Source organism: Rhopalosiphum maidis, chromosome 2, assembly GCF_003676215.2.
Source record: "Rhopalosiphum maidis isolate BTI-1 chromosome 2, ASM367621v3, whole genome shotgun sequence".
Lineage (NCBI taxonomy): Eukaryota > Metazoa > Arthropoda > Insecta > Hemiptera > Aphididae > Rhopalosiphum > Rhopalosiphum maidis.
In genome coordinates, this window is record NC_040878.1 from 20,546,730 (window position 1) to 20,561,547 (window position 14,818).

General features: G+C 27.0%; 1 protein-coding gene across 5 annotated transcripts; it reads left to right on the top strand.

Annotated features, from left to right (window-relative positions):
* Nucleotides 1-13,369, top strand: LOC113551518. Of its 5 annotated transcripts, XM_026953793.1 has the most exons (3): nt 1-131; nt 2,505-2,856; nt 12,260-13,368. In XM_026953793.1, exons 2-3 carry the CDS (start codon nt 2,845-2,847, stop codon nt 12,764-12,766), a joined length of 519 nt encoding a protein of 172 aa, XP_026809594.1. In that variant the 5' UTR covers nt 1-131; nt 2,505-2,844; the 3' UTR covers nt 12,767-13,368. The 5 variants fall into 5 exon arrangements, with proteins under 5 accessions (XP_026809594.1, XP_026809596.1, XP_026809595.1 ...); XM_026953795.1 differs by lacking the exons at nt 1-131; nt 2,505-2,856 and adding an exon at nt 4,798-4,926 and having other exon boundaries at nt 12,260-13,369; XM_026953794.1 differs by lacking the exons at nt 1-131; nt 2,505-2,856 and adding an exon at nt 5,573-5,993 and having other exon boundaries at nt 12,260-13,369.
* The last annotated feature ends 1,449 nt before the right edge of the window (nt 13,370-14,818 follow it).

Below are 14,818 nucleotides of genomic sequence, written 5' to 3' on the forward strand. Positions count from 1 at the left end.
GGTACATGCGGCCGGCAGTCTCTTAGCAGACTTCGGGCCAAACGCACCGGGCGCGTTCTTCTGCCGCCGCCGTATCCGTCGTCTGAACTGCACGACGTTCGATCAAAAAACTACGTATTAAATTGTAAACCGTAAGTACCTATTGAACATTCACATATACTCGTGTTAATATAAAAAATACATTTTCGTGTTTTTCCACGTTTAACCCGTTGTAAAAAGATTATAATTCGACAAGAATCTATATTTTGTGCCCAGCGTCTTTGCGTTGTAATTTTTGATTTTTGCGAGAAGAGGGGGACATCTGATAAGACGATGACGTCTGTACTGGCAGGCAATCCTCCCATGGCAAGGACTAGTCTTATGCGTCCTTGAACTGTTGTAGGTAGCTATTATATTGAAGTACGTATATACCTATATAATATTATATTATTATACGCACCGCAGTCTTTCACTTTTGCCACGACTAACTTATGACGGCCGCCGCCCAACCGGATTAATAATAATAATATACCACTTGTGTTGCTTAACACCCCGTCGGTCTGGTGTAATCCAGGTCACCGACACGGCGACACGCGTGTATGATATAACTTCTCGTCGTTTTTAGACCATGCACTTGTGTTCACACATAATATATATAGTTTGGTATAATGGTGGTGTGTATTTATTAGACTTTTACAATCTCCCGGGCAACGCAGAATTAAGTTATCCCCTTCAATAAAAAAAATTCTCAAATTATGTTTTTGTGTAATACCTATGCTGAAATATACGTTTTAAACATTATGTCTAAATAATTTATTTTATTTTAATATTTACAAATAAAACATAATTGAGTTTAATGAGTCTAAATATTGAAATATACCCGGTAACTTAAGATTAGCTGCCCCTTTGAAATCACCATTGCAGAAATATTGTATTATTGGCCTACTTAAATTTAACCTAACCTAACCTGACTCCGTACAGGCACTTGTTTTAGCTGAATGGGGACGGACATAATTACGCAGGCATCGCACCACGTTATTCAGTTTTCTAGTTCTCTTAATTGAACGAATTATATATATATATATAATATAAATATATTTATTTTCGATTGCGTACTTCATGCTTTTGATGTTTACGATCGATTGTGAATCCTGAATCTGTATAAAATTTACAACTTTTCGATACCAAACAACTTGAATAAAATTATGTAGGTAGGTACTCGTATTTTTTGGTAATTATTTTTGTTGTTGTCGATATTTCGAGTCTTATATATCGTCTAGTAATAGTGTCCGATGAATTCAAGAATACTATTTATTTTCAAAGATGATGTGAAGGACTTTATTAATTATATTATACTTATGTTTTGACATTGTGATACTTAGCTATAGAAAGCTGCATTTTAGATGTACTAAATATTATATAGTTATGTAGAAATCATTTAATATTTAAACGAATAGACATTTATATTACCTATACATACATATATGACGATATACCATGAAATGAATCTGCAATGATATTCAATAGGTTAAGGACGCATCATCATAAGGTTGAAAATACTCTACTATAATAGTGATAAACGTTATACGCCGCAAGATTATCAACGGTTCGGTTTTGTCCGGAATTCCAGGTTATTGGCATAGTTGCTCTGCTCATATTCGGTCAAAAACTTTGTTTAGATAAAATTATATTAGTTTTTAAATCAAAGACATAACTAGGTGCATAAGTACTCCATTTAAAAATGTATCCACCTATACCACTAAAATTGTATAAGAATTATAATGTGTTATCTATGATTTTAAATTATATTTCGTTATATAGATATATTTAATTGATAAAATGTATTTATATTCTGTACCGTATTTAGTTACCTCGTAAACAACTATTATACACATACTATTCACTATTCACTATTCAGTATCTACCTATCTTTAAATTATTTTTATGTAATGCATGATAGTTGAAATTTATAAACTCATGATTAGATATTAGTTTCAACAGTTTTGTGTATCCATTATTATTAGCAAATTTGCGATAAAACCACATTTTAAATGATTTAAAATTAAATCAAACCGGTTTAATTATCTTTATCTTTTATCATATTTTTTTTTAGATAAATATTAAGAAAAAAAATTATATTTTATTTTTATAATTTCACTATGTGTGCTATGTTATTATATTACCAACTTTAACAATGCACTCATTATACTCAGTAAAATTAATTAAATTTATATTACAGTGGCTACTAGGTTTACGTACCTAAATAGTTAGTTAATCCACAATCGTGCTAAAAATGTATTTTGTGTAACAATATGGGAATTATTAAATAACACCTATGTGTATATTTTTTTTAATGTTAATACTAATTTTTACATGTGTAATTTTTACATTTTTTACACATAGCTACCTAATCCAATGTAGTATGTACACATACGCTGCGAAATTTATTCTGATAATTTTAATTTTTTAGAGTTAGTACATAATCATATTTATATTATTATTAAATAATATATTCTTTTTTATAGAATCTTGCTGGAAGATGGCTTACTGGTGGTTACTGCAGTCGGCAATGTGGTATACCACTATTATGGTTCTGGCTAATCCTCTGATGCCCACCTTAATCTTTGAGGTTTTGTCCAAGTTGCCGTTGCTCATCATTCGCCATTTAGGTACCATTCCTATTGAATCTATTTAATGGAAAACAAATCACTTATTTAGAGTCTCGTCGAAATCATGAGTTCAACACAAACAAACAGTGGCAGGAAATTGACCCGACGGCCTTCTGACTAGTTTGTATTTGTACGGACTAAACTGCAGTTTAACCGAACAGTGTCCGATCGACGTCCACACAGCCCGAATACAATTATGAATATTAAGGTATGCTTTAAGTATACAATTTAAATAGCTATAATTATAAGTACTTTTACTTTACTTGGCTTTTATCTATTTACTATTTTTAAGTATGTGATACCTTTTATATTCGACTGTTGACTGTGTTTAATTTACTTATACATAGTTACAACAAAAAAGCTCTCAATCGTGTTATAGTAAAATGAATAATCTGACCTAATAGATTTTATACTTGGATATAAATACACATTAAATGTGCATTTAATTTTAATTTATTTTAAAATATATCATTTATAAGTATTTTTATATGATACTACTCTATTATCACAATCATTTTAATATTCATAACTGTGAAAAAATTTTTATTAAAATTTTAGTTCAATTTAATTTAAAATATAAAAGCATAGTTCCTAAGAAGACATTTAAAAGTAATGCGTACTCACTACCTACTATTAACATATTTCTATTTATTGTAAGATGATGTCTGCGCACTGTGTTTTCTTTCTCCGACCCACGCGTAGCATAGCAAATTTTCTATCTACAGAACCAATAATGGTGTGTTATTTAGCTTTGTGCATTAATTTAATATTAGAATACATCAACCATATTCTAAATTTCAAAATTCTTAAGTCACAAATTATTTTAATGATTATGATAATGCTAAATTATTAAAATAAAATATGATGAATTGGTTTACGTTAATAATTTCAAGTAATATACATGAATATCACGTTAGTTGGTTAATAGTCGTATTACTCATATAAATTATTAAGATTTATAAGAAAATTACTCAGGAAATTTTACATTTATTTGAATTTTAGGTCATGCAAATAATAACAACTTAAATCATTGGTAGGTATTTTTCAGTAAACAAATTTAAGATCATTTATGAAATAAAATTTAAACATAGACATTTTACTACAAATATTACTTTAATACATTTATAAGAGGAATAACATAATATGGGGTAAAATCTATTATATTTATTCAAATATAAATATAAATATAAGTACTTGCCTACACGGTGAGTATTTGCAAATACATTAAAGTATTTACATAAATGACAATTATATTTCCAATAACTTCCTGGATTGTGAGATTTATTAAGTGTGAAGATAATACAAACAACTTTAATGTCTATTTTCAAGGACTTAAAATCTGTACAGTCACTCTAATATAATGTTGTAATGGAAATATATTTTTTTTTAATTATTATATACTTGGGGTAAGTAAAGCGAGAATTTATAATAGTTAGTAGGCATCACAAATATATGGGGACAAATTTCAAGGACCCCTAATATTTAAATTTACTTCCGTGGTAAAAGACCTATATCTAATGGCTATAAGTTATAAGTAAACATAAAACTAATTTATACGTTGATATTATTTGAAGTAATAATTAAAAACATAAAAACAAATATGGACTATGGAGTAATAGGCAGTTATAGAAATTAAAATAAAAATATAATACAAATAATTATAACTACAATACTTATTTATTTTTGTTCCAATAACATCAAATTATTATAACACCTATTTTATTTTAAATTACGTATTGTATAAAAAAAAAAAATGCCGTGTGCTTAAAACCAAATATTTATTATATACTTACTATATACTTTAATTATAGGATAAATAAAGGTTTCATATTTATATTTGTAGATATTTTAATAACATATATGGTATATGTTCTTATAATTGTTTCTTACTTGTTTCTAGTTAAATTTAATTCACATATTATATAATTGTGAATGATAATGATTAACGGCAATTAAATATTAATACGAAGAACCCATATCAATTATTATATACATATATATATAATAATTTATATGTTGTTATTATATGTAGTCTATTAGGTTGTGCTATTATTTTGTCAGAAATTTTTTCATTTCAATGTGAAGGTTGGTAATAGGTACCTAGTAACTATGAATTTGCATTTTATATTTGTATTATTGTAAAATCCTTTACTACTCGTATTATGTTCATAAATGGATGTTCAGTACAGTATTGGATTGTACATTTTTACAAAACTGTTGACTGAGTGTATAAAAAGTCTCTTCGCGTCTTTGAGCACAATAAATACACGGTAAAACGGTATGTTAATTTTTTTTTTAAACTTAATAAGTAATCAATATCTATAATACAGTTAACAAGTGTAGTTATTCCGTAATTAAAAATTTTTAAACCCTTTATCTTACCACTTTGGAAATGTATTTTAAATAGTTTTTTTTACTTACTAATAACAAAAGAATAAATAACAAACCAAACAAATTTTTTTTGATAATCATAAAATTTTAATTTATGGTTTTACAGTTTTATACTTTAAAATCAGGGAATTGTAAAAAATTCTAAAATGTTTAACACTTGAATTGCATTCATAGTTTTAGTTTTTTTTTTTAGTTTTTATTTTTGTTTTTATTAATTAAAAAAATGTACCTATTACAAATAGGTTGTTTTCTTGAGTTAAATATTATGTAAATATTTGTGCATGAATAGTCATAAACCATAGTACCTATACAATAGTCTAATTGAATATGCAGTCATACTAGTTTTAACTAACACACTCATATACACGTAACTTTAACGTAGAAAAAAGTTTTTATGTAAGCAAATAAACAACAATGACTAGGTTATCGAAGAAAATGATTTATTTTTATGGTATTGTAAGTAAATAAGAATTGAAGGTTAAGAACGACTTTGTATTTTGATCTGTATGAACATTATTCAGTCGTTTCGAAGTCGTCTGTAATCTATGGCTGTTTGTGGTGGACAGAAAATCATATAATATAAAATTTAAACCATTCGGAATTAATTTTCACTTTAATCGTTTCACATAAATTGACCTAAGTGTGATACTGCGATAAGAACATTCTTGTTTTAGTGTTAAATTTTTATTGTAGTTTCATATCACGAGTTTTCTTGACCAAGTGTAGATGTTTATAACTGAGTTTTATAATATTAAAAACTTTTATTATTTAAAATTATATTGAAGCACACTGAGTTTTATCCACAATAAAGTATTTTAATTGCAAGTAATTTTACTATTTGGTACGCAAAATTTAAGTGTAAATTAATATTTTAAACAGTCAGAAAACTCAGCTGTAGCAGTTGGTATATATAACAGTCAAATTTTCCTTACGAATAAAACAAACTATATAGTCGTAAGTTTAATGTATAATTTTAACGGAATAACAAGGTTATTTTTGAATCATTTATGAAAATATTATGTAATAATGTAATTTACATATATTTTTAAATACATTATAGTATGAAATGTTTATCTTATACAATCATTTGAATACAAAGTGAAACATTTTTTTAAAATTATTTTTAAATAAAACAAGTTATAAATACATTACATAATTCAAAAGAACAACTGTGTATAATTGAACCTTTTGAATTTTAATAATTCTAATAATTGTTTGGAAGAGACGTTGAAAATACAAGTATGAATTAGACATTCTATTATTTATTTTTATTATTTAAGTCGATTTAATGTTTAGTACTTTTATTATTATTAAACATCATAATAAACTTCATAAGATTTATGATAAATGTATAAATAGTTAATAAAATAGCTGGAATTTTTTAACCTATAAAATCAAATTTTACAATATTTATATGCCTAATCATTTTTTTTTCATATTTGAATTAGATAAGTATAATTAATTACTTAACTGTATATATATTACTTATAGAGACAGCGACAATTTTATTTAACAGTACTACTTATGGTTTTTTTTTTTTATTAGTCAGATTCAATAAACCTTGAAAAATATGAAACATTGAATTTAAAAAGTAAATATATTTTTAGCTAATTGTTTCTTTGAAAAGTAAAAGATTATAATTAAAATTACGAGAGATTAAATTATTTGAATTCCATTATGATAAATTTATAACTATTTAAATAAATATATATATATTGTCATTCTATAATTTTTATAATATAATAAAGTATTGTAAATATTATGACCTTTAAAAATTAAAACTAAACAATATCCATGGTTCACTTGTTATACCTATCATTATTTCTTGAATGAAATTAATAAATAAATACAATCCTCTAAAATATAATACAACAAAACTATTAAAAATAAAATAACTTTAGTTGTATAATAAATTATATATATTTTTAAGTTAACTTACTCGTTTTTTCTTTTACTTACATTTTATATAAGTATTAATCGGTTTAGAAAAAATAAATTATTGTTGTACACATGTACACATAAAACATCTTAATTTATATAATAATTTTATATTTTTATTTTACCAATAAAATACCTTGTATATTGTTCAAGGCAAATTTTAATTAATTAAATAAACTAGTTAAACAACTTCTAACACAATAAAGTTCATGTTCTATATTATATTTTGTAAAAATAATACAAAATAAATTATAACTTAAATAGTTATTACTAAAATTTTTATTAATATCATTAAATTATTAATTCATGAGATGCGTAATTGAATTGCATCCAGACAATTTAATCAATACTTCGATTATTCAATTAAATCGACCACCAACCAAATATATAAGTACCTTAAATGACATTATTATTTTTTAAAAACGTTGCAGTATAACATTGGTTTGACGTAAATATGAAATTAAGTTATTCTATGATCGATCGAAGAGCAATAATTAGGGCCGCCTATTGCTATATAAAGGCATACGTTAGACATATTACGTTATTAATTCGGTTTGGTTTTAAAAGAAAAGCTGTTTATATAAAATAAAAATTAAATTTTTGTTACAAACAAAATTTTTTAATAAGTTAATACGGTTGCATACACCCATTAAAGGATATATTTCTGATTTAAAAAAAATATATACAATAACTTTGTAGTAGTATACAAATTTAATAATATAACCTCAGTTATTATTAAGAATAAACCGGACATGTTAAAAATATTAATCTATGTCAAATCATTTTTTAAATTGTATTGATGATGAAATGGGGTTTTAACAACCTGCTATTTTACATTCACTGCAAAATTGAACTGCAATTGGCGTTAACCTAAATAATATTAGAAATAATTAAATTGTATAAGTTCAAGTTGATTATGCAATGCAAACAATATGTAATTCAATTTTTACCTTTTTTAATTTAAAAAATATGCGCATATAAACTATAATTTTATACTTATAAAACTATTGAAAAGCAGCTTGTTTCTTACTTAGAAATTAGAATTATGAATGGGACTGAACAAATTTGTACCTTTAATTTAATTCAGTATTCCCAATTCCTAGAGTATAGAAAATTTTCCGATTTATTAACTGATGTTTAAAATATTTTTTTTTTTATATAGAAATTCTTAAAATATCGATTTTCTGGTATAATGACTGAATCTTTAAGACAATTTCAAATGTTAAGTTGTTCTCATCTAAAATTATAACACTCATTTTTTTCAATATATTCTTAATTTATGAAAAATTTATTTTTAAATATTTTGGCTATGTAATAATTATTATAAAATTATGAAATATTATAAGCGGCTGAAATAAAATGATTTATGAAACAAAATATTCGTATGCAGCTACTACTAAAATATACTGTTATAATTATATCAGTTATAATTTAATTGAAATTTAATTTCTATTTCACCGAACATCGGACTAAATATTAACTTCTATAAACGTTAAGTATACCATTATTATTTATTTTTAAAACTAAAAAAGCTAACATGATATTTAATTATAAAAATATGCATTTATTGATTGAATTTTTCTACAAAATATTAGATGTACATGAAAACTATTCATAAAAAGTAAGCGAATAAAATAAATTGTATATTAAATACCTATCAATTAGATAGGAAATATTTTAAAAGTATGTACACGTATACCTATTATACTAATAATCATAGATAAAACAATATTAAAAAATAAAAACATGTCAGTAAATATTATATACTTATAAGGGTATTTTGTTATGAAATGTATTTGTTGGTATAGATTTTTTTCTTAATTATGGCATAATACACTCAGTATGAATAAAAAAAAAAATCAAAATTTGCTTTTCTGAAGTTTGCTGTTTTTGATGAAAACAGAAAAAAATTTCGATATTTTATATTTTTTTGAAAATAATATTTCATGAAATGTTTTCATATAATGTGTGCTTTTAATAATTATATCACGTACGTGACTATAATACTTGTATATTTAATATGACCAGTGATGATGCGTGTGTTATTGTTGTGCTGTCCTCGTAAAGTAGGTACTTATGCAAGAAACGTAGGCCCACAAGGTATTCGTATTATATCAGTTAAATGCACGGTACACAATTCAGACTTATAATAATAATAATAAAAATTATTCGTAGGTCATCAACACGTTTTACGAATGAATCCATTATTTTATTGAACTCGATTAGTCATAACGATCAGGAGTGATTACTGATTACTAAAAAAATTCACAACATGTGTGACGTGTCCGTTGTCCATAGACAATCTATTTAGCTACCGAATTAGGAATTAATTTTATAATTACAAAATTTAAACTTAAATGGCTTAATATCAACTATATTAACACAATTTTATTGTTATTAATCTATATTAAAAATTCCAATTGAATCCATAGATAATATATTTAATGCTATCCGAAAAGCATATAATATTTAATGTAAAAGTAATTTAAATTTAAATCTATAAAGTTTTTACAGTTTTTTTCTATTATAATTAAACAATATATTATATTGTGATAAATTCAATAAAATTTTAAATTTGTTTGGTTCCAACAGACTCATTGATAAGAAATAACAAAATGTATGACGTATATACTAATCACCCGTATTGTATTAAGAACTAACTAACTTCAATACCATTTATTTCTATTAGTTATAGTGTAAAACCGTAGTAATAAACTGTACAATTATAGAATATACAATGTATTTACTAAAATTTAGTCTCCCTTGGGAGGCGCGAGCCGCGTGGTAAATATTTACTGTTCATAAAAAAAAAAATTAAAATTAAATCAAAATTTTATCTTTTTTTAAAAAACAAAAAAATCAATGTAACTAAGATTTTATCTTTATTTAAAAATAAACTTATATTGTCATAAAAATAAAAATGTTTGTATATTTAAATACTATAAATTTGTAATTTAATTTTTTAAGGGAGGCGCAATTATTTTTTTTAATTTTGAGGGTGGCCTGAACTAAAAAAGTTTGGGAACCGCTGTACTAAATAATAATATGAAATATGTAATAAAATAAAATAAAATAAAATAATATAATAATAATAGTGTGTATATTAGTAGTATATATTAGTATGTTCTGATGGCAACCCATGCGTCCCATGCATCCCATGCGAGCCATACGACCTCCCGGCCCGCCGCTTGATCCGCTACGTGTGTGACGTATATTTACCCCACCAACTTCCTATCCGTTAAGTGATCAACATAATATAAATTATGTACTTATATTTTTTTATTACTATCACCTGATACGAGTTATCAATTACATATTTAATTAAAACAACGACCCATGCGACCCATACGACCTCCCAGCCCGCCGCCTGATCCGCTACGTGTGTGACATATATTTACCCTTCATCACCTCACCATAGCCCTACTGGTCTAATAACCAATATATATATATATACTAAAAAATATCCTAATCGCTTACAAACAATAATAATTAAGTAAATACCTATTATTGAATAACATACAACGATATCAGAATCTTCCCACGAAATACTATCATACCTATTAGTTAATAACAAGACGATAAAATATTATACTTATCAACAACAATAATATATCTCCTACCCAATAATGAACTCATCGAAAGGCACTTGGCTCTGCAAGAGCCGACATTCATTCAGTCTGTTCTTAGTCTTACACACTTGTAATTCTCATCTACGTTTCGAACAGTCTTATAAATTGTTCTGAGCTTATAGTTTTCCAAGTCTTATAATATTGTCTAGTGTTTATTATTTCTATAATTTTTCAGTGTTCAGTGTTTTTACAAGTTTTAAATTAAATTATAATATGGCCGGTTCAATCGTAGATAATGCTATCTTATACAACGAGAAGAAGAGAGCCTTCACTTATGTGCCGCCATCACCTCCGACCGAACTCATTGAGTCTACATCCTACGCGTTAGATTTCACAGGTCGAAAATTTATATTTATCGGTATCGATCCAATAGAACAATTTCAAACAGTTGTTCATTTATTAACATCATCACGTTATGTTAAAATTAGTATAAATTTTTTAAGACGTATATTCTCGCTTATGGGTAATATCTTATCTTTTATACTGAACATTCCACAATCATATAAACGTATGATATTTCTGGATACCGATTCTTATAAAATATCAACTATGGTTTATAGTGGTTCAAACGTCCTAGTAATTGAATCTAAAGATATTGACGGATGCAGAGTCTTACTAAATCGTAAAGATTTAATAAGACTTCAGGAATTAGAATGGTGTATTACTGAGAATAGTAATGAAAAAGAGTTAAACATAAAGCCAAAAATTATGAGACAAATGGACGAATATTGTAAATATATAACTGAAAAGTGCTTACGAGTGGATTTACAACCTAAAAATTGATAACTCGTATCAGGTGATAGTAATAAAAAAATATAAGTACATAATTTATATTATGTTGATCACTTAACGGATAGGAAGTTGGTGGGGTAAATATACGTCACACACGTAGCGGATCAAGCGGCGGGCCGGGAGGTCGTATGGCTCGCATGGGATGCATGGGACGCATGGGTTGCATGGGACGCATGGGATGCATGGGACGCATGGGTTGCCATCAGAACATACTAATATATACTACTTATATTCGAATGGTGTAGCTACAAAGGCCATTTTTAATATTATTAAGATTAATGAGATTATTTATAATAATGGAGATTGCGCTGAATTATGATATAATACTGAATTTAGTTGATTTTTAAATGTTTTATAGTAGGTACTTAAAATTATATAGAGATATAAACAATGTGGAAAAGTATTTTATTTATAGAGCAAAAATATAGAACTTTTACATTTGTATACGTAGTTTGAATATATGCAAGGGCGTTCTCCTGAGAAGTTCAAATGGGGAATGGAATCGTTTCCTCCTTTATTGTGTATTTTTTATTTCAATCATATTCTTAAGAGACAATTTTTTATTCGGCACAGCGATATAACAATTTATAACTTACTATAGTCATTGAATGCAAACTATAATCACTCCGGGGAAAATTGGAATCCCACAGCCGAAAATTTGTCTCGTAGACTCGCATACCTTTTAAGTTAGCTACGTCTAAATCATATTATATAATATCGAATACGCATCACTCCGGATAAATGGTCAAGGGACATCACCGATTATTATAATTTATAAGCACAACCACTCATAAATTATATTATTTTGTGTGTGTAATATAATGTTATACCTTACTAATCTCTTTGATGCCCGTCAAACAGGTGGTCGCCGTGTTCGAGTCGGCCGGATCTCGCCACACCGCCACCGCCGCTGTGGTCGTCGTCGCAACAGTCATGTTTGCGGTCCAGTTCGTGGCCACGCAACAAGTGGTGCTGAAAGCAGGCCGTTTGCCGCGCGTCTACAACGCCCTTATTACCACTAACCAGCGTCTGTTGCCTAGCCAAGCGGAACCGATCGTCACGCCCGTATTTCGTCCGTTTCAGTTACTTTACGAATGGCCCAAAATGAGGTACGCGGCCGTAGAGCCGTATCTGTCGTCGGGGTCAGCCACGGAGGCGTCTAGTGCCGAAGACGAGTCTCGATCCGTCGCTCCGGTTATGGAGAACAACAGGCCCGTGGACTCTACGGTTGTGAAGAACAACAGACCGGCAGACTCTTCGGTACCGGACGTACCGCCACCGCCGCTTCCGGTCGCCCGCGCCCCAGACGCCGCCGTCAAAAAGTTACCGGAAGAGTATCCGCCCGCGCCAGGCGGTTTCGCTATTTGAACACCCATGTCCCTTCACTTCTACTAGCCTCAATCATCCACCGCCGCAAAGGGTTTTTAGTCGACGAGACACAGTCCCTAGCGCCCGTCACGCGGTGTTCTACCGCTGCCGTACAGTCGTGTGATAAAATAATATAATATATAATATTATTGCGTTAGGTTTTCTGTTCGGTTCAGTAGTATATTGTTATTATTGTATCCTGTATATGTTTGGATATTTTATAGCCCGCGCTTTTCCGTATCTCAACTCCGAATTTTGGTCAATTTTAATCGTTTTCCGTCGTCGACAATTTTTATACAAACTCGCGTTCATTATTTTATTTATATATTAATAATATGTACATATATATATATAACTCATACCTATGATGCTATTCAAAAGTTTTTAACACGTCATATTATTCTTATGTTTAACTTACGAATTATGTAGCATACGTAATCGGGGAATGTATAATCAAAATTATTTTAGTCATTTTTACCTGAATTTAATGTTATTTTTGTTGATAGATTTCGTACAGTATGAAATCGTCTTATTTAAATTTAAGTAGCTACTATAATTGTACAAAAATCTATAATATTGTGTGCAAATATACATTAATAATAATAATAAATATAAAACCTTTAAAGTTAATGATAATGCATTAAGTTATACCTATTTAATTTGTTCAGTGACATTATTAAATATTACTTGTCATTTGATGTCCGATGATAAATACATTTTTCTCTAAGGAGACTTCTAAGTATTTATATAGATAAAAAAGATACAATTTTAAAATGTTTATAATTTGCATTCAACTGTTTCAACATTTCAAATAACTATATATCTTTATTTAAAAATTGTACAACTATTATTTAGTATTATTTTTAGGGTTACTTACTTTATTATATTAAATTATAGAACATATAATAAATATAACTAAATAAATGTTGTTGCTCAAGAAATGTATATGACTCTCAAAAAATTATAAGTACTTACTTATTAGTAATTTCTATTGTTTAACTTTACGCTCGACTGTTTTGAGTAGTTTTTGCCTACCGAGTGTTACGATGTGGCTCTAAGTACTACACGTTATCGTCTTATCGAGTGAATTTTTGTTTTTTAATTTTAAATATTTTTTATTATATAATTTGATCAAATAAGAAGAAGAAGAAGAAGAAGAAGTAAATATGATGATCGAAAAAAAACGTGTTACACAGAATGAAAAAGTCTCCCGGTAGAGGAATTTCAATTTACTGAGTTAGTTTATTTTTTATCTAATAAAAATAATTTTTTAATTTGTAGTAAATGAGAATTTACTCATCAAAATTTTAAAATACTATAGTATTTATAACCAATGCTAGTACTATTTTTAAGGATTATGTACGAAATAATACCCATGATTTTCACCAAATCAGCAAAGCGATATACAATACCACAAGTAACAACAAAATATGTTAGTTAGAATCAGTTAAAAACAATTAACACATTATACTTGGTAATAATTAAATAATAAATACTTCAATATTAAAAATATTTAAATTATATTTAAATTTTTCTAATCCATTTTATAATATGGCTTACTCCAATATTTTTTGAATATATTTGGATGCAAATTGAAGTTATAGTTATAAACATCCTAACCCTAGTATGGACTCTCTAAAATAACTATAGATGTATTATTTTTTCAACTATTGACTGCGTATCTGTGTGTCTAAAATTATACTAAGAAAATAAATTATATATTTATACATTACAATAATATAATATGAAGTTTAAGAATATTAGCTCTTATTATTACAATTTACTATACATAATTATATAGCACTAATAAGCCAGACAAAATTATGAGGCTCAGGTTTGATGAATTTTATTTAAGAAAACAGATTTTAATTTTTCGTCTAGTCTTTTATGTTCTTGTCAAAGCAATTTTAGATATTCAAATTATTATTAAAACATTAATAATCAAAAGAACTATATTTATTTTATATTTGAAGACTTAATTTCGTATTTAGTTTTTCAATTACCAAAAATAGCCTCCACCGAATGATGATTGGAATACAAATTCAAATCTAT